General features: G+C 39.3%; 1 protein-coding gene across 1 annotated transcript; it reads left to right on the forward strand.

The window, feature by feature from the left end:
* The first annotated feature begins 19,401 nt into the window (after window positions 1–19,401).
* LOC129235513 (uncharacterized) lies at window positions 19,402–20,430 on the forward strand. The gene is made up of 3 exons (XM_054869400.1): window positions 19,402–19,646; window positions 19,728–20,238; window positions 20,319–20,430. Exons 1-2 carry the CDS (start codon window positions 19,601–19,603, stop codon window positions 20,219–20,221), a joined length of 540 nt encoding a protein of 179 aa, XP_054725375.1. The 5' UTR covers window positions 19,402–19,600; the 3' UTR covers window positions 20,222–20,238; window positions 20,319–20,430.
* Window positions 20,431–21,907: the final 1,477 nt, after the last annotated feature.

The raw sequence follows: 21,907 nt of genomic DNA on the forward strand, positions 1-21,907 counted from the left end.
TTGTTGAGAACATCGAAATATCAATATTGAAGGTTGTTCAGCAACACTACAGCAACGCGACAGCAGCAATATTCTCAACAGAACGTCGAGTTCTTGGTCGGCCACACCTTTTTCTCTGCTGGACAGAACCAGTTTCTCGAATCTTTATTATCTTGAGTATTTATTATAACCTTTGAATTGTCGATTGATGAATTATCGGATGATTATTTTCAACCAAAAATCACGAATTTTGTTGTTCTTAAAAATCGCCCATTTTCATAGTAAGTTTCAATAATTTTAACAGGTCGCTTTATCATATAAAATGGTGCATCTGTCTACTTGACAAATATTATACCATATTTGACATATTTTATACCATATTTGACATTTGTCAAGTAAAGGCACTATTTAGGGATTATTCACCACTGACATCTAGGCATCACTTTTCAAAGACACGTATAACTGCCGCTTACACCCGTTGCTTTATATTTCCTCGAGCTCCTCCTCCTATTTATGGTGAGCGTCTTGATATAATTCCACAAATGGAAGGACCTACGGTTTATTACCGCCTCCGCAACCCACATATTTTTTTAAGAAGGGCTTTTTCATGGCAGAAATACACTGGGACACTTGCACTTGCCTTCCGAGCGGCGACTGTAGTTGGAAACAACTTTTCTATCATTTGATGCTTAATGCCCGAGGTTTCGAACCAGTGCACTCCCGAACGATAGTCAGACATTTAGCCTTTCGGCTACGGCGGTTTATTGGTATAAAGAATTCATTTGTGTTATTTATATTTTTCAGTTTTTGTTACTTAAAATAACAATTTTTTCCAAGGAGATACGTTTGATTGTTAAAGTAAAGTATTGGCAAAGAAGAAAACAAAGAATGAATTCGCTTTGTTTCATTCTGGGCTGACAGCCACATGTACACGGCGAAAGAAAAACAAAACAAATCAGCTGATTTAGTGATACCACCTTTAATAGTTTCGCCTTGATTTTTTCTGAATTTCCCATTTATTTCGGAAAATTGTATTCATACAAAGCAAAGTTTCAAATACTCACAGTTATATTTTTGACTAGTCACCTGGTTAGTTATTAGTTTACAAGGGATTTTTGACTTTCATAAAGCATTCTTCATACCCAGGCGACTACTGGGAAAAACCTAGAATTTCAGATTTATTGTCTCTTGCTTTGTTTAAACAAACAGAGTTTACATATAGAGCTCAAATAACTGCTACCCATATTCCCACACTTCGTTTTATATTCCTAAATTTTGCCCAAGTAAAAATTCCTGATTGGCCACTCAGATGTATGTAATCCTATCAGGCCACAAGCAATGCAAAAATCAAACTTCAAAAGAACTCGATTGCAACTCAGATGCAGCACATGCACACATACTTGTTAATATTTTCGGTATATCTTCCAACTTATCGAACTCAACATGAGTTTCGGCGCTCATTTTTGCATAATTATTCTCGCATTATTGTCAACTTTGGACTGCTTGTTGCTTGCTGATGGTGGTGGGCTTGCTCGTCAATAACGGCAACAACATCTAAGAAGCAACAACAACACTCAGCTTTGAGCTGATCTAACTGAGATTTGTATGCCACCTACAGAGTGGCAAGTGCAGGGTAGACCATCTACCTCTAAATTTTTTCACATGCAGATACATGGATGCACACACACATGTGCATATGTATGCGTGAGTTTTGTGCATAAGTACATATGAATACCTGGGTTTACGCTGAGACAGATTTGGGCCAATTTGTTTTCGTTACGACACTGATTGACTATGACGGCCTAGCAACTAACTGCATGAATCGAAACTGGGCTACATCAATAGCTGCTAGGCTGCTCGACTGCTCTGTTGCTCTGCTGCTTGACTGATTGGTTGATCGCCTCTCGTCTGAATGGTTCCGTTGGTTTTTGGTTAATTGAGTAGCGCGTCGATGTCGTGCGAAATCTTCATAACGGTGCGTTGTAATCGGAGATGTGGTTTTTTTTACTAAGTAGTTCATATGCCGTGTGTGTGTGAGTATGCGTGTATGTGAAATTTATGTATGTCAGTCTGAAAGGTCCTTAAATGTCATTTCAGGGCGTAGAGGCACGTCAAATCACATTCATCCTTTTCTCATCGAACGATTAACTCATCCTAAGTTGAGTAGCAACAACAAAGAGCTGAGATTTTCTGGAATTTAAGAAATCGAAACTGTTGACAGTTCATAGTTTTATATTTCTTACAGAAGTTTTTGAGCTGAGATGCATAAACATATAGATTTACTTATGCAGGTATGTATACTCGTATGTATTAGTGCACTTTAAGTGCCTGCTGAACAGCAGCAATTCAGGTGTAGGCCACTTTAAGTGTTCAGTCATTGTGCCCTTTAGCAGTTAATTTTTTATGCATAAGAATTTTTTTTGCGTTCGCGCTTTACCGATTGCGACTTTTGGTCAAAGAAATGAAGTTTAAAACAGTAAAAGACTTCTAGCTAAAAAAAATTAGTAAGCTTTTTGAACAAAACTATTTTATATCTAATTCGGGTGAGAAACCTTTTACTAAATGCTCGACGAGAAAAAACATAAATGTTGCAATGAAAACTTGAATGCTAATCAACGTTTTAGAGGATTTTATGCATTTTCGTTACAGAAATGCATTTAAAGGCCATTTAAATGATAACACTTCATACACACACGAAATGCGATATAAAAGGGGGTAGCGCATTCCGAATGGCATCAGAGAAAACAGCGTTTTTATTTTAATATCTGAGCTTTGTTCAATAAACATTTTGGCGAAGGAGATGGCTGAATCCCCAAAAAATAAGGAGAGCCGTCAAGCAGCGAAGCAGAATTGTTGACAGAAGTGGTAATGAAGTCGATGGGGCAATTCACCTAACGGACGTTTGACAAATGTTGTCATTTATTACTGCTCCAAACAATTTTACTGTTTTACAATCAATCAATTTCTAAATTTGTCCTTTCATCATGCAACCCTGTGAAGTCTGTTAAAAAATATCTTATCTAATTGAAGTCTGCGTATTAAACAAGCTTCAGAAATTAGAGCCTAAGTTCCCCTCGCTAATTGAGCTTCTTTGCACTCAACTACAGCTGACGAAGCTCTTTCACATCAAATTGTAGGATGTGCTACAAATAACCAGATTGGACTTCATTGTCAAAGTAAATCTAAACAAACTTGGTAATGCAGATTCCTTAGAAAACGCTTGAAAACATCGATCTAATATATAAGTTGAAATAAATTTAAATGATGTAATCAATGGTGCAGCTTTTTTCTTCCTCGAAGACTGCAAAATTGCGTTTTAACAGCTTGCTATGCTGAAAAAAACCGCCTTTGACAACAAAAATGGACAAAAAATGTTTAATTAGATCAAAAAACACCAAATAGATGGAAAAACACCATAAATGATTTTTCGACGGTGCATTGCAAAAAACCCGGAAAACGCCATTCAGACAATTGGAAGCAACTTCGCGTTAGACAAAGTAGTAGTCGAATGGTCTGAGGATGCTTTGTTATGCTACATATATTCCTGAAATTTTATACAAAAGACGCAACTATCTCCATATTTCGAAGGTCGTTTGAACAGTTCGTGCAAAGTCAGCAAGGTGGCACTACTATCAAGGGCTTTTGAAACGACGCTCGTACATATCCCAACTATACGAGAAGGATTTTTCAAATTTGGTTTCAAGTATTATAAAAAGCTCCTGATATAATCAAACGATAATATATGCAGAATTTAAAAAAAAGAAATATGAGCAAAAAAAGGTGCATTTGTCCTGTCTACATATAAAAATTAACTAATATGACGAGGAACGCGCCACTGCCGCAGAGTTGGCAGATTATTGGCAACAGTGCTCGATCGGGTGCAACATGAGCTGTGTGAGAGCGCTACTGGGAGTTGAGAAAGGAAGAGGGATGCATTATTTGATGACAAAAATATAAACCGAAATACAGTCGCCCCGTTGAAGGGGCTTCCGCGGCAGTTGCCCTCGGTAGAGCCGCCATTAAACTCTACGTCACTTAATTTTTAGGGCAACATCTAATAGCGAATATATGGCAAAAATCGTGGAAATATGTCAGCAATGCAAAAGTATTTAAAAAGGGCATAGAATTTTAATGACCAGTTGTGTTTTAAAAATGATTTGATTAATAATTTCATATGCAGTTTTCTTCGAGAATTTCAAAATCAGTCATGCTGAGGACAAAGAAACGAAACTCTAGCCAATGCACAATGAAGCTGCTACAAAATAGTAGGTATCCGTCTACACACACACACACTATTGCATACATATGTATGCACACCAATGGACTCCAACAACATCATCAAAAGTCTCGCACCTTTTCCCGTTAACATCTTCATTTGCGAAGGTGATCGATTTGGCGCTTCGTGATCAATTTACTCACAGCTCACAATTGCTGCGGCTTCCAAGTATAAACAAACAACAACAACAAAAATCGCATCACAGAAAAGAGGAGTCAACAATAGCTTCCAACGAACTTCGAACCGCCGCGACTTGCGCTTGCGTAGCCAATATTGTGCTAATAATTGTGAGGCGCCGCCGTTGCAGGCACAGAGCAGTCATGATTGTATCCATGTCGATGTGTTGTTAAGCGTGGCGTTGATCCGTTTTTCGGCAATTGCGCTCGCTTGCCAAAAATTACCAACCTGAAGGAAAAAAAAGAACGCAACTGAAACGAATTCAGACTAAAGATTAAGCGCCAAAAACAAAAACATTGAATCGCGGTTGCGACAACTGGATGCGCGGTCGCAATTTAAATGGTTAGGGAGCTGCCAACTAGCTGATCGCTGTCGATCACTTTGGTGGCTGACGTCCGCAGTGACGTGATGAACGGCCCGGCGCTGCTGCACTTTGCTCTGCGCATTTACAAATCCAATGAAATGCTTTATTTTAGTTTTATTTATTGGTATTTATTTTGTTTGTGTTTGATTTTTTTTTTTTTTTTTTGTTCTTGGCTCTTGTGGGTTATAAAACCAATTTGTCGATATCAGCCAGTCAAGTCCGTCAAATGTGGTGCGACAGCGAAGCGTTATATTGGACGTGTTGCCGAACGCTTCCAGTGGTTCCCGCAACTTCGCACTTGTTCGCCTGCAGACGCCTGAGTCTATGCGATCGACCTGAAACAGGAACTTATGGGAATTGGGGCGTTTATGTGTTGTATGATTTGTTGTTGATTTTATTGTATTCGTATTTGTGTTGCGGTATCCTTCGTTGTTGTTTTCTTCCTTTAATCTCCATTTTATTTTATTTAGTTTACTCTGTTTTCTTGTTATTTGGCCTTTCTGTGCTTTTTTTCGAATAGTAGGCGTTGTCATGTTTGTTTTCGATGCTATAATCATTTTGGACCCCAGAGGAAATTCACATAATTAGTTTTAATTTTATATGTATTACTGCTTGGATTAAGGATTTGAGCTTTTATGTGGGCGTCCACGAGGAGTTTTGCTGTCTTTTATAGTAATAAGTGGTTTGTGTGTGCTTTAATGACTTAATTTAGTTTGTTATTTAATATCGGGGTATTTATGTTGACTTTGGATCGAATGGGAGCAAATAGAAGCTTCAGATGTTGCACACTTGTGCCGTAAAGTTGTTTGGTGGTGAGTGGCTACGAACACACAGATGTTTGAAAGTTAAGAAATCAGTATACAATGGAAAACACACTAATCTGCGTCTAATATTTTATCCATCAAGGGGAAATTCAATGAAAAATTAAAAAAAAATTGCAAAGACCTTAAATTCAGATAAAACTTTTGAAAGTTTACATCTGCAGCGATCAGAATCACTAAGTTTAATTTCAAGCTACTCCAAAGAGGCTATAGCCGAATGACCCAAAATGTATGGCTGCGAAGATGGATCAATAAGCCCTTGGAAATTAGTACACCTTGCATTCCCAACTTAAACCCAAAATTTTTCTTGTAAAACAGCGTTTTTTAAGCGAACGCACAGTAATTTTCTGAGCGCTGTCTAATCAAAAAGTTGTTGAAACGAGACACTTCCGAGTTTTGCTCATTAAATATTAGTTTTTGCGCTAAAAACATCAAGTATACCAAAAACAAAATCCCGATTCCTATTACGAAAACTCTTCGCCATCTATTGGACTGATTTACTCAATTTCACAAGCTGTCCTACCAGCACGAGTAATGGCGGACGTTATTGCCGTTCAATCGAGGTCACCATACCAGAATTGGTCTATGGAAAAGATGTAAAATGTAAGCATGTTGTTCTCTCTGGTGAAAATTGTGAGCCTTATATTATTAACATTAAGCATAAACGCTTCTTGTCTTTCCACTTCGAGTGTGTTTGTGGGCATTGAAGGAGCTTCTGACAATGCTACCTTTGACTCTATGTGCTCTTCTATCAGATACTATCGAAAAGACTGCTTACCATGGATAGAGAAAGTTTTGAAGTAGTCAAGGTTGAGGTTAAGAAGGGTTGCCCACAAGGCGGTGTACGCTCTCCCCTACTTAGGTGCTTTGTTGTGGACTCTTTTCTTAATGATCTGCAGGTAATTGGGCATATCCAAGCCTACGCGGACGATATGTGCGTATTAATCTCAGCACGATAACTTGAAGCTATATGCAAAATGCAGGTAGCTCTAAATAAGATTGAGCATTGGTGCGAATTGCATGGTCTTTCGGTGAATCCTATAAAAAGTACCATAGTGATTTTTACTAGGAAGCGCAATATGGAAGGCCTGTTACTACCCACATTGAAAGGAGTAACACTGCAACTGTCTTCTGAGGTTAAGTACTTAGAAGTAATCCTGGATAGTAAGCTTACCTGGAAGAAGCACGTCGAGCAGAAGGTCTCTCGAACACTAAAAGTCTTCTGGCAGTGTAAGAGAACCTTTGGCAAGACATGAAGTCTAAGATCGGCGATAGTGCACTGGTTGTACATCACCCTGATTAGACCCATTATTATCACATTCGCATCTGTAGTATGATGGAAGGCTACAATGGTTACAGACTACAGAGAAGTGTGTGTTTGGGTATCACAGGTGCTATGAGTACGACATCTGGGGATGCCCTTAATGCCATTCTAAACTTACAACCTCTAGATCTTCAAATTCGAAAGGAAGCGATGAGTCTGGGAAAATGAAGATATACCACGAATTGTCGGAGCGGTGCACAATGTTCTCGTTGCCAGTGAACAATCGGGTGCCTTTCTTTAGCGTCGGTAGGAAGTATGAAGTTTTGATCCCAGATAGAGATCAATGGTTAAGTCCAGAGAACCTATTAACGTGATATCAGCATACTTTCTATACCAACCGATCTAAAACCAGTGATGGTAGCGGATCTGGATGGGTCTTAGACGAAGCACTAAGTACTCCTATGCCACAGGACAGATGGTCACGGTATTCTTTACGGAAGTCTATGCCATCTTGAACGTGGCATACTGGCTAATTGAGAAAAAGTGGCGGGGTAGCAGTATTGGAATTTGTAGTGACAGACAGCACTGAAAACCCTTGCTAACCCACGCTGCTCTTCAAAGTTAGCCGATGAATGTAAGACAAAACTGAGCAGTGTTGCAAAACGGAACAAAGTTAGTCTTATTTGGGTGCCTGGACATTGTGATACTAGGCTCTGCAAATATGCCACTAGGCCCTATATCCTGTCTAGGTATCAATTCTGCATTGATTCAACTATGGATTGACGACTTCATGAGGTCTACCCACAGAGGTCGTTGGTCTGAGTTGAACTCGTGCAGAGTAGCCAAGGGCTTTGTGAAAGAACAAAAAAGGAAAATAGCGACCTTTCTCCTAAAACTCAGCAGAAAGGACCTGAGAGTACTGGTGGGTGTAATCACAGGGCACAACGCCTGTGGTCAGCATATGGCTACCATGGGGGACGTAGACAGCCCGATATGCCTATCCTGTCTTGAGAATGATGACACTGCAGAGCATTTTCTCTGTAGCTGCCCGGTGTTTTCCAGAATCAGACTCAGGATATTGGGTTGCTATATACTGAGTATGGATAAAGTTCATACTCTTCCCCTTCCGGATCTCTTAAGATTCATCAATGAATCCAATAGATTTGTGGAAGAGTGACCTAAAACTAATTTTCCGTCTTACCACCCACATTTTATCTTTCCTATCTCTCTATTCTTTCTACTGAAATCTATCCGGGTGTAGTATAATGGTCTCCTGACTGAGTGCTTGGACTTGTCCAACCCTCAACAAATCTAATCTAATCTAATATAATCCACTTCGAGAGGTCAACAAGAGCAGTTCCTCTTATTGTTACACCGAATTTGCTAGTAATCAGAGCTATAGCAACGAGTATGAGGAGCTTTTACATGGCAGAAATACACTCGGAGGTTTACCATTTCCTACCGAGGGGCGACTGCTATTAAAAAAAACTTTTCCTACCAAAACTTTTTTGTGGAGTTTCATGCACAGAAATTCGAACCTGCGCACTTCCGAATGGTAGTCATGCATGAACCCATTCGGCTACGGCGGACGCCAACATCAAGACGCAAATAGAAGGAGGAGCTCGGCCAAAACCCAAAAGGGATGTAGGCGCCAATTAGCAATAAACACATCTCAATGAAGTTATGATACACCACCGCTCGTGGACAACTTAAAGACCAAAAGCTGTGAGATGCATGCCCAGTAAGAATCTTTCCCTCTGACCTATCAAGTTTAATTTATTTTATTACTACCTATAAACCTCGCTATCCCGGCCCTCGTTCCATATCTCATAGGGCTATGATAAATATTTTTAGAAAGCAGCGTTTGTTAGAGAGTGCTTTTTCCACTGAGCTCCCATTCTAGTTAGCTCGTACGCTGTACGCTGAGTATGGCAATCGAGCAGAAGGATATCGAGAAGATACGAACTTTCTCTCCCACCTTACTTCGAGCCATCGATGTAGATAATAAAACCACTTTGGTAATAGCACGATGAACAAAGAACACTGAGCTTACTGAGGATCTCTAAGCCGAACATATGGTTTTTACGACAATAGTAAGGGGACACCAGGTATTGCTACGTGCTACGTGGTTTAGAAATGGTGTATAATCCATTTAGCACTTCTTTTGTAAATGTACTGCACTTCGAATAATGCGTCTTAGATTTCTGGCGAACCATTTTCTCTAGGATCTTGACTGTTCAGACACAACTTCTTGAGGAGCCTGAATGGGCTCGCAAAAAGAGTCTGGCGGTCTGAAGGGAGGAAATTTTCTGAGAATCTGCGGTCATATAGTGAATTTTTGATTACGCCCGTCTGAACTAACTTTACCTGAAATTATCATTGGAAAGATTTCATTCTTCCGTTGTTGTAAAGTTTGTTCGAGTCCTAATAGGAAAAGTGTAATGTAGTCCGTCTATGACATTGTCCAGTGCTTATCGCTACTAGAGCTCTCTAGGAGATGATTGTTCTGTAGACTGTGGAATATATTCTGTAAGTGGCATACGGTGATTGGCACCAGTTTGTACCAACGACCTTTTTCCCAGTTTAGGAGGCTGCTATATTGTTTCTCGCCCTCTCCTCGACCTTTTGCTCTCAACTTATCTCGGGGTTTCAAGTTATACGCAAGCATTTCACCTCAAATGTGAAACTCAGAGCTATCCCATCCAATTTTTCTAAAGAGATTTCAGTGAATTTTGGTTCCAAGTAAACAACGCTAGATCCGTCTTAGAAGGGTTAACTTCTAACACTTCCGCTACTAGGGTAGCCTTTTATATTTTACGGCCAATAATGAGAACACACAGTAAAATAATAATGAATGTGGCTTTGTTATTTTTCAAAATATTTTTGTTTTTCAATATAGTCCTGCATTCACTTGAATCAATTTTCAAAGCAATTTTACCACTCACAAGAGGATACCTCCAAAACAAGCTATTTGAAGACTTCAACAGCTTTTTCAGGCATTGAGAAACGTTGAGCTCGCATTTTATGTTGGATGTTCGGAAACAAAAAGAAATCAGTAAGTGCCAAATCTGGTTTGTACGGCGAATAACCCATTAATTCGATCTTTTGAGTGCTCAAAAACTCTCTTGTGTGAGCCCATACGTGAGAACTCGCATTGTCTTTCTGAAGGATGATTTATCTTCGGCGGTTAGTTTTCTGTCATTCTCTTGTGCTTGTGGGCCACTCAGAATTTACTGTTTCAAGTTTTAAGCTTCTCTAGTGGTACAGTTGGGACATGACCAGATTTTCAAAAAAATCAGGCGACCATTTACTTTGAGGTGCTTCTTCTGCCAAAATCTTGTCTCGTCTTGGAACATCCCTATTGTCGATTGCTGTTTTGTTTCCAACTCACACGCATAAATCCACGATTTGTCACCTATTACGATATCATAGATGTTCTTTAAGCCACTGCGGCTGATTTTCTCGACATTGCTTTATACCAATCGGCATGAGTCCTTTTTTGGGCAATTGTCAAATTATGCAGTATCCAACGAGAGCAAATCTTCAATGCGTATGCGCATTGCATCGTATGCCCATTAAGCGAAAGTTAATACTCATTCTTAAGTGAAAGCCAATTAGGCTGGAGTCACTGTCCCACCAACCTACTAAAATTAAAACAAAATTACTAGTCGGAAATACCGCTAAAAATTGTTTAATGAAAAAAATTGCAGTTTACGGAAACATCAAAATACAATTGCACTTTTCTATTAAAAATCAAAATCGTGAAGCCTTGGTTGAAGAGCTAAATTAAAGAAGAGGAAATAAAAAAGGAAAACCACAACAAAACACTGAAATTAGTTGCAATTACGCATGAAAAAATTCACACAACAAACTCACAAACAAAACTAAAAGAAAATCCTTGAAAATTTTGAAGGATGTGCTGGCAAGGATATGAATCCACGCACACTCACTTACGTGAAGTGGCAAACAAGAATTAGAAAAATGACGGTGTAGACCACAAAAGGAACACAAGTGCGCGCTGCCTCCAAAATTTTAGAAAAACAAGCAGATTAATGAAATCAATGCAGAAGAAAAATGTGGAAAAGTGCGTGATTCGAGGAGCAAACAAAATAAATGAAGAACAAAAGTTTCGAAACACTCATTGTGTTAGATAATTGCATTTACGAAATAACTATAGGTTTGTTAGGAAATATTACATGAAAATGGTTTGTGAGTATGAATTCTAGCCAGCAAAATATTTATCATCATCATCATCATCATCATGTATTGTACAGCATAAACCTACCAGGCAGAATAGCTAATGAAGCTCCTCTGTTGAAACAAGCAAACTTAAAGAAGGGGGTCGAAGACTCCTGAAGTCATACACAGTAGGTTCTGTTTTTATGCGGTAGATACGTTCCGCAAGAAACAGCATAAAAAAAACAGCATAAAAAAAGCTACTAGTTCTATAGTTTCAAATGCTAAAACCGCATAAATCTGAAATAATGTAATAAAATCGCATAAAAAAGGGCACTAGTCCCATATTATAACTATAGATGCGTTCCATAGACCGCATGAATCTGAAATAATTAAATAAAATCGCATAAACAAAATATTATATTTTTGAAAATTATATCTTTATTTAAGAAACGTCAGAATCGAAAAATAAATTTAAGTCAGAAATAGAATCCGACAATACCCACATGTTGCGCGTTCGTTTAGGATTTGGCGTAAAATCACTTCCGTCACTTGAGGAAATGTACGCGACTGATCTGGATAGTGATGCAGGCGGTTCCATACTTGTAGGGTTAGCATTTCTGATGTAATCTGTGATGAGTTTTTGCTTAGCTGGTTTAGAATCTTGTTTATATGTACAATTCCCGATAGGTCGACATGCATTTTGTAATTTAAAAAAAAACCGCATAAAAAAAAGCCGCATAAAAACAGAACCTACCGTATATACAATATATTATATAGGTTTATTTTCCCCAGGCTCCTAGATAGAGCATAGGGCCTCAATAAACAAATTATAATTAATTTTATCTAAGTCCAATCCAGTGCTGTTCTTGTTATGTCATCGTGGGGCTTTCTCAACGTCTGACCGATCCATTTCCACTTACGGCATTGAATTTCCGGGTTGATGTTGTCAGGCCCAGGCGCTTTGTTATTTTTTAGCGTCTTGATCGCGCTTATTATCTCAGGCTCATCCGGGCATGTAGTGGAGATATCACGCCGAACTATGTGGCGCTGGCAGCTACAGGGCTGCACTGGCTATGCGGATGGCGTTGACAGTAATTTCTTATAATAGCGCTCCCAGATGAGGACTTGCTGGTCCTTTGACGTTGTTGATACGCCGTTCTCGTCTTTAACCGGCTTCGCGGTTTTAAAAGCGGTGTTTGTCAGTTGTCGTAACATGCGGTATACGTCTTGGCTGCGATGCGTTTCCGCGGCTGCTTGCGCCGTAGCTGCTAAATGGTTACTGTAGTTCCTCTTATCCTCTCTTGCACTTCTCTTTATCTGCTTATCGACGGCGCTGTACCGTTGCTGGAGAGCTGCCTTGCATTGTATGCCTTGCTAGCGCAAGCTAGCGATTAGGATAACCTCGCCCGTGTGGTTGGATTCTTTAATTTCTCCACATCGAACTTCTTTTGGGACTCTTGGTTAGAATTTTTCGCAGCCGCAACCATTCTGAGTCTAACTGTCGCAGTGAGATGGTGGTGGTCGCTTGCTACATCGGCTCCACGCTTATTGCGGACGTCCAGGAGAGACCCACGCCACTTATTGCTTATTGCCAGAAGTCATATGCGCTAGAATTTACGGCCCTAGGAGCAAGCGCTCTGTGCCGATGCGCAGTTTTCCAAACGGAGATGTATGCCATTTGTCTATGTGCAGAGATAAACTTAGACAGGAATGGCCGGAATGAGCGAATCGCCATTCTGAGTGACAGCCAGGCGGCACTCATGGCCCTATCGTCCTGTAAGATCAAATCCTCACTGGTCCTTGAGTGTATTGAGAAACTTGATTTACGAGGAATGCACAATTGCTTCCGGCTAATTTGGATCCCAGGACACAGGGCTATAACTAGGAACGAAATAGCAGACGCAGTCTCGAGAGAGGCTGTGGCCTCGCCTATAATAGGACCAAGGTGAAGCTCAGGAATGAAGAGCTGGGAGATTTGCTGGCACCCAACTATGGGGCTACGAAATCCTTAATGGGAGGGTACAACCAGTAGAGGTTTAAACAACTCATAACCCTCGACAAGGATAAACTGAGAATGTGGGCATACTCACAGACCACTGCAGGCCGCGTAGTTAACTGCACATGATCGGGATGTGATCTACGGACTTTTGTCGTTTCTGTGACCAATCTCAGGAGACTCCAATGCACGTTCTCCTGAAATGCAACGCTATAGCGCGGAGAAGGATGAGACATCTTGGCCTACTGCAGCCAGAAGAAAAGCACATACGCTCGATCCAACCCAGCTCTGTGGAGCTGGGCCTAGATGAGCTACTGTGATGGGTAGAGAGCACAAATGACACGGAGGTCAAAGTACAAACCTCATAAATAGTCTAATCTAATCTAAAGAAGGGGAAACGTTTTGCTCTAAAGCACAAGTCATGGTGGGGGCCAGAGATTAACCAAAATTAAATTTATTTCAAAATTATGCTGGTCGAAATGTCAAACGTCTTAAAGGACAAACATTCTCACTACGGTTCACTAAAAAAGGCAAGCACGGTTACTTATATAAATAAATATTTGTATGTAAATATATGAATGTATGTGTACATATATATTTATATTATATATCTATGAATGTACGTACATATGTATGTACAAGTATGCAGCCAGTGTCAGTGCGACGATATTGTTATGCCTCGCAAAAACCGCAAAACCAAGCTCATCCGATCAATTGCCCAGGATATTGTCTCTCCAAACTTCGACACTAACAAGCAGTGACAAATTGATGGTGTTAAAGCTCATTAAACGATTCACCCTAAATATCAGACGGATGCCTTAATCTCTTTGTCATGCGTCCCCACAAAATACTGGGGGCATTCATAGCCACTCCAAGAAAGGTGTTATATAGACAACCAATTAAGCTTATAACAAATTTCTTTTCAGCTCATGGAATACCACAAAAAAAAAAAAAAACAAAAACAGCGCAGCCGCAAGTACCGCTCAACAATAAGATGCTCATCTTGTGGTGACGTTTTGTCGGCTCGGCTCAGCTCAGCCCAGCTCAGCTTAGCTTAGCTCATCGGCCACTCATTGACTGCTTTACTTAGTCAACGCTGATCTTGACTTTATGTTGCACCTTTTTGCGGATTAAAGTAATGTTGTTGTGTTTTTTTTTTCTTTTTGTATTAGTGCAAAAGTGAATCGAACTCGATTGCATAAAATTGACAAAGACATGCGATTTGACGAAGATTGTGCGGTTTTTCGGCTTCTTTAACCCTCGGCGTTTGTGACTCGCCCGCATTTTTCGCCCTTCGCCAGATCACTTCAATACGGCTATCGATTCGATGCATTCAACTGCGTTCAGCTTCTACGTGCGGCTCCATTCATTCATGCATTCATTTGTCCATTATTGATGCCTTTAAAGTGAAGTGCATCCTTTTGCTCCACTTGCCAATGTTTTCTTCCGTTGCTACGCTGCCTCCGCTCCGCGGCTCTAGTGCTTTGGCAGCTGCACGCAGGTGGCATTTCCACGCGGCCCTGCAAAGTCTCTTATAATTGTACGCATACAAATATGTAAGTGTGTGTGTATGTGGGTAACATGTCGTAATCTGCGCCAATAGCTGGACCAAAAACGGCTGGTTGCATCGTTTGGCGATGCTGTGAATGTGAGATTTTTGGGTAGCAAAGTCGACAATTTGTATAATTGACAAATTGACTGGTCACTTTGTCTGCAGCCTGAGAAAACGCAAAGGCGAATACCCATATGGATATGTACTCGTACGTATGAGATGGATGCATGCAGCAACAGGAGCAATACAAATCGATCGATTGCACGTGGGAGCCGAGACAAAAGACGCCGCTAACAAGGTGAGAGAAACGGAAGCTTCTTTCATGTGATAATTTCACAGCTTTTCATGTTTGCAAATGATTATTGATCTAAGTGTCTGTATGTGTATGCACTTTTCAGCACAAAGAGATTAAAAGGGGTTAAAGGAGACCCAAATGGTTTTTTTTTGTCACCTTTATTATTTGCAGAGCGAGTTAACTATTAATCATTGATTTTAGGGCCTGCGACTACTGTTGTGTAGGAAACAAATATTCACCCACGTACATATTTTATATATGTGCATATACATATGTATAGTAGATACATACACACATACATACATGCATGGTAATTGGACTTAAAGGCCGATACGAAGATATCTGAGAACAAACAATCAGCGGTTTATTTCTGGCAGAGCGATGGTCATTCCCGAGTGAGTATCTTGGGCGTAGGAATCGAATGTTGGCATGAAATAATTTCGGCGAAATAAAAAATTTGCACGCCGAAACGGGCTTACGAACCTATTCTTATAGAACAGCCGACACAGACACTACACGCAGACTCCTGCCAAAATTGTTGTACACGCCAAACACAATTCTCTTGGAAGACATACCGAAAATGTTAACTGTCAAGCCGCAACCCAGGTGCCAATGAGCCATGCTAAAAACTTTAGATTTCGCAAAGAATCTACAGATACCCATCAACAGAAAGCCGCAACAACAGAAGCATACCCACAATGGTTGATTTCCCAAAGCAAGAACTTCAACAGCGAAATAAATAAAACTCCGCCGATAAATATCATATACACCGAAGGTTTCAAGACTGCAACTAAAACCTCCTTTGCAGTAGTAACTCAAAATGAGGGCATAATCAAACATGGCATACTGCACTCGATAAACTCGGTTTTTACCGCTGCTGCGGTGCTCGGATATAACAAGCATTTCCCTACAATATATTAGGCGATTCCCAACTACTTTGGCTACTTGCCGAAAAATTTGCATGTGAAAGCAACAACCAAATTATCGAGCAAAATTCACCACTAGCGAGTATGGCTATACATCATAACGCTGGTATAACTCACTATTTTCATTGTGAATATTCAGTTTTGTAGCCCATTAAATTTTAGTATAACAAAAAATTTTAGATAACTACAAAATACTGTTGATTTTTGACGATTTTAACGAAAATTTTTTCAAAAATCAGCGGCATATTATAGACGTTTGAAACGTGCACCCTCTTACACCAAAATTCAATAGACTACAAAACTGCATGCCCAAAAAAATTCTACAAGTTCTAGTTAAAAAATTTAAAGTTTAAATTGAAACATTTATGGATGTTGCATTTGATACCAAATCAGGATCGGGGTCTGTATAAGAATGCATTTATTAGGAAAGAAATCTTCCTTCTTCTTTTTGATTGGAGCGATAACCGCTTAGCCGATTATGGCCGGGTTTAACTAGGCGCGCTAGTCGTTTCGTCATACCAAGTGAAGCCAAGTCCTTCTTCACCTGATCTTTGCAAAGCACAGGAGACCTCCCTCTTCTCCCTTCCTCTTCCGCTGTTACCGCCAGCTGGTACCACTTCGAATACTTTCAGAGCCGGAGCGACATGACCCAGCCAAAGAAGCCGCTGGAAAGAAACCTTCCACAGTTACTTAATTCTTGGTACATAAATTTCTCTACCAAATTGTTTAAAGCAAAATATAATAAAATGTAACTATTGTATAAAACTTCTAAGAAGTGATGTACTCGTTTTGTTAAAACTAAAAAGATAAAGCGACGCAAATCCAAGAGAGGCTATTCGTGGGAACAAAAGATTATTTTTAAATTTTGGTTAACTAAAAAACTTTTCAAACAGTTTACAACCAATTTAAATTTTTGATTGAAAGAGAAAAGTGTTTATTATCTCATGAGTAGACCACTTTTGTTACTGTCCAACGCGTCTCACTTTAAAACTTTCCAAATGTTAGTAATATAATTCCTTATATAATATTTCCTGTAAGAAATGCTGCAAGTCAATTTCTGAGAAAAATATTATTGTCAGCTCTCTTTTTTACGGGTAAATTCGACCAATTTTAAAGAAAATTCCAAAAATGCTTTTCAAATAGGGCATTTAAAGATCAAAATGTTTAGCAAAAATGCTTATCAATAAAATTCAGTGGGGTTACCTTCAATATAAGCGTTTACTCTACTTTAATCATTGCTCTATGTCCCACGAAGGATTGAGTACCAGAAGAATAAGAAGAAGACTCTTAATTATGCACTTTTAAGATGCATATGCGACTACCCATCAAAAAGGCATAGTGCTCATGGTTTCAGGAATGTTTCCAACCATAATCAGTTAGATTATGGAAGGAGCTCTAGTATTACTCAGCAATTGGGTCACAGACTGTGGTTTAAGTGTAAACCCGGGCAAAACTGAACTAATGATATTGACTATGAAAACCACGATACCAAACTTGAATCCCCCAAAACTAAACGACGTTAGTCTTTCGCTAACCCAACAGACAAAATACCTCGGTGTTATCTTCGATCCCAAACTCAGCTAGAGTACAGTGTAAAGAAAGCGAATATAGCACTTTACACATGTAAGAAAATGTTGGATCAAAAATGAGGTCTCCAACAAAAACTATCCAATTGGTCCTACATAGCCATTGTAAGGCCAATTACTAACATATGCGGCACTAGTCTGGTGGCCCGTAATAACCAACAAGAAAACAACCAAACCAAGCTGAACAAGTTGCAAAGAACAGCGTGTATCTTAACTACAAGAGCGCTTAGCCCCAGCGCTACTGAAGCGCTCAATGTACTAATTCGTCTATTACCATTAGACTTACATACAGTGAGTCACAGTCAAAGTGAGCCACACTACCTAATTATCAGATTTACTGGAAAATTGTTTAAAAAGAATACAGATTGGAAAAAAAATTGTATGTGTTTTTATTTTTTGAATATTAAGCTTCAAAAACCCATCGCGTACATGAAGGACTTCCTTGGTTTATTACAAAAAATTAACAAAAACTAAAATAATCCACAAATTTCTCACAGTGAAAGTGAGCCACCTTAACTCATATAAACTTAAATAACAAATTAACACTTGGTTGGGCCACCATTGGCAGAAATAACGGCTTGTAGACGTCTGGGCATTGATTCTAAAAAATTGCAGGTATATGTGGAAGGAATGGCATGCCACTCGTCTTGTAAGGCATCTAAAAGGTTTTGTTTCGACGAAATGCTATGTTTCCGTAGGTTTTGGTCAAGACGGAACCATGAGTTTTCAATAATATTTATAGCTGGAGACTGCGGTGGTACTTCCAATACGTGGGGGCAATTATATAATAGATATTCCCGCGCAACAAAGGATTTGTGTTTGGGATCATTGTCCTGGTAAAAATAAAAGTCGCCTTCTGTTACAAAGTCCCACCGAATACTTATGATCAAGCGCATAAAAAACGAAATATAGACAACCAGCTTCAGTTACAGAATTTATTCAAGTGAATTCTCAGTTCTAACAATTATTGTGTGAAGTCTTTGCAAAGGTAAATAAGGAGAGAATGACAAAAGAGAGAGAATTAAATATGCGTTCGGAATGCAGAGTTGCCAAATCGACAACATCTTCGATACCTAATTTTTCGACACTTGGCTTAAGATTTTGCTTTAAAATGTCTATATAAACGTATTTATCCATTATGCCTGGAATATGTTGAAGATTTCCAGTTCCCCCACCTGCCATTCAGCCCCAAACCATGACGAAGCCACCGCCATGCTTCATATTGGGCGTAAGGTTTTTCTGCTGAAACTCAGAGTTTTTTTAACGCCATACCATTCTCTTAGCGTCAGAGCCAAATAAGTTATGAACCTTTTGCCAAAGACACATATCTTTATGCACATATTTCCGTGCAAACTCCAACCTTTTTTCGATTTTTTTGTTAATAAATGGCTTGTTTCTGGTCGTTCGACTATTATAACCATGCTTTCTTAGAACTCTTCGTACAGTTTCGCGATTATCGTTGATATTTAATTGCTCCTCTACCACCTTCGTCAATTTCGGAGCACTAAGGTAAGGATTTTTCTCTATTTCCCGGACAATAAACGCCTCGTCCCTAACTGCAAAACGCTTTTTTTTTGCTCTTCTTCTGCTTGTTTGCTACTGTTCCTCCTCTAGTAAAGCGATGTATGATGTGCTAGACAGTTCCTCGACTTTTATTTACATATTCCGCAATTTTTCTTTGGAATTTTCCTTTTTTGTATGATCAATTATTAACAGCCTTATTTCAACACTTGTTTGTCGACCCATCTTTATTACCCGCTTGATAATAAGCAACTAAAGCTCTGAGAATAAGTTGCAAGCAAAAATTAATATCCAAAATTAGATATCCCGTTATTTTAACAGAAACAATATTAGGTGGCTCACTTTGAGTGTGACGTAAATTTGTTCAATCGTTTAAGTTGTTCGTTATTACTCTTACTTCGGCAGCGAACAAACAGAAAAAATACAGTTATAGCGTTTTCGTTTCTACACAAAAATGTTGCCATGCCGACGTACAAAAGTTATTCAAAGTCGCACTTCACCCTGTGAAACTGCCACCATTTTTAAGGTTCACTGCAGCCCTTCACATTTATAAAAGAACACAAACTGTAACCCTGAAATGCAATCAGCTGTTTTTTTCGCGCGCTAATCGGACAACGAATTGCAGAAATTTTTGTTGGACAGTTTAAAATAAAAAAATAAAAGAATGCTAGCTAATGAAGAAAGTCCTATTAGCAGCAAAACAATTACAGGTAAAATGAGAATGTCTTGACTTTTCTATCAAATGTAAAAAAGTGAAAAATGCTAATTATTTAAACGATCCTTTTTGGTAGTATGGACGGAAGGCGAAACGAGACTTCTGCTGGATAAATACGCCTCCTATTTGCCGGACATTGGTCCCTTCAAGCAATTAAAGACAAAAAAGGACATGTGGATGAAAATTGGCGCAGAGTTCGATGGGAAAAGTTGGAAGCAGTGTGAAGAAAGGTATAAGACCATCATGAAACGTAAAAAAGTGGCGGTGGAAAATAACAGCACCTCAGGTGCAAAACGCCAAAAGCTACAGTTTGAAGAAGAGCTCGAAAAAATATGCAAAATAGATGATTCCATTGAGCCGGCAGTAAAAATAAGTAGCCAATGTATGATAAAAAAAGAGGTCGCAGCAAAAGAAAAGCAAAGAAAGAGGAAAACGCTGCAAGAAACTATGCTAGAAATTGCTGCTAGGAAGGAGGAAGCCAGAGAAAAGCGACACAAGGAAAGAATGGAGAAAGCTGCAAGAATCGAAAGCCTTTTGGAAAAGTGCATCAGTGAAAACAAACCAGCTTGAAGCTGTGGGCGTGTGAGGTAAGTTATTAAAGCCGGTTTGAATTGTGTATGCTGCTTATGATTCATTAAATGTTAATTGAAATATTTTGGTTTTGCAGGCTTCTGTAATTTAATATAAAATGGGAGGAAGTGCCTTTCGTTCCTGGTCCAACGTTTCTCCTATTTATTTTTTACTTTGTACCTGCTTGAAGCAATTAAATATGATCTCCCTTATTTTCAATAAATACAATATATAAAACAAAAGAAAAAGTAGTTTTTTAATATTTATTGAAGTTTCTTTCAAGGTACATCTCGTTAACTCAATATTTCGCGCAAACACATTTACCTATTTTGTCTGTCAATTTCTCTTACTGATTTTGGTAATTTCAATTTGCAAATATCACGGGCAGCTACAATATTTTAATAGTTATATGTACAATCTCAATTTTCGCTTTTTCAATTCACGACTGCTAAAATGAAATGTCAAAAATGTGTAGACCCCATCTGTGCTGCTCGGACACAGCCGATTAATGTGAGCAAGAAAGAGTCAAATAAGGGGCTACTTTTGTTACTGATCAGCTGATTAATAGGGCAATTATCTACACCGTCGATACCAGAGAGGGAAAGAAATGTTGCACTTTCACATTTCTTTATGTTTGCCCTTGGAGAAACGATAAAGCGGCCCCTTGGGAAGATTGCATTCATTTTACAAAAGATCACAAAATTCGAAAGTGACAGCACAGGGCAACATTTTCATGTAGAAAAGAAAACGCTATTAGATTACGCACGCATACTCTCTTTATAAAGGTGACAAAAAAAAGGATGTGTGGAAGTAATTACAAAAGTTATTTAAACATATATCTTCTAGGAACTGGTGGCTCAATTTGACTGTGACTCACTGTATAAAAACAATCGCTACTTGCAGCGCGGTGAGACTCAGATACATAGGAAGCTGGACAACAAGGTCGTACTGTCACTGTAAGATCCCCCTACAGGGACCCTCGCTGCTCAAAACAGATCAGACTACACAGTCCCAGACCTTAACTTAAAGAAAGACTTTACGGTACGTTTTCCATCGAGAGCCGAATGGGGCAAAGGGAAAGTGATTGGAAGATACGATATTGAAATGTACTCTCACGGTTCTAAGATGAGCTGTACTGTGGGAGCTCGCTTCCATTCGGAGCCACTCAACCTATCTCAAATTCGACTTGCTGACTATGCCAGCGTGTTCCAGGCAGAACTTTTAGCGATGAGAGAAGCATGCAAATCACTAAAACTCTACAAGGGAGTTGGTGCAAGACAGTCAAGCAGCTATAAAGGCCTTATACTCCAACTCCATTTCACCCAAACTAGTCTTACAGTATAGAAAGGAACTAGAATTGTTTAGTCATTGTCTTGAAATTACTCTGATATGGGTATGTTCATAGGAACATACGGGGTAATGAGATAGCGGATAAGCTAGCAAGAAAAGGTTCGACACTAGACATAGAAGAGGCGGTGGCAGTCTCCACTCCACTGAACACAATAAAAGTATCCATTGCTTCACACTATCATGCTTTAGCCGAAAGAAGATGGAAGCAATTAACTATATGTATTACAACAAAAAAAACATGGCCACGTACAAAATCCAACGGACGAATCACCTGTTAGGATGTTCTTGGCCAAACATTTCACGCACCACTGCAACTCTTACAGGTCATTGGAAGGT

The sequence above is a fragment of the Anastrepha obliqua genome, chromosome 1 (genome assembly GCF_027943255.1).
Source record: "Anastrepha obliqua isolate idAnaObli1 chromosome 1, idAnaObli1_1.0, whole genome shotgun sequence".
NCBI classification, from domain to species: Eukaryota; Metazoa; Arthropoda; class Insecta; order Diptera; family Tephritidae; genus Anastrepha; species Anastrepha obliqua.

Bases quoted from the DNA above. Each gene is read 5' to 3' on its own strand.
- LOC129235513 (XM_054869400.1), top strand. From the start codon at position 19,601: ATGCTAGCTAATGAAGAAAGTCCTATTAGCAGCAAAACAATTACAG. The intron at 19,647-19,727 runs GTAAAATGAGAA...CCTTTTTGGTAG, and splicing joins TAGCAGCAAAACAATTACAG to TATGGACGGAAGGCGAAACG.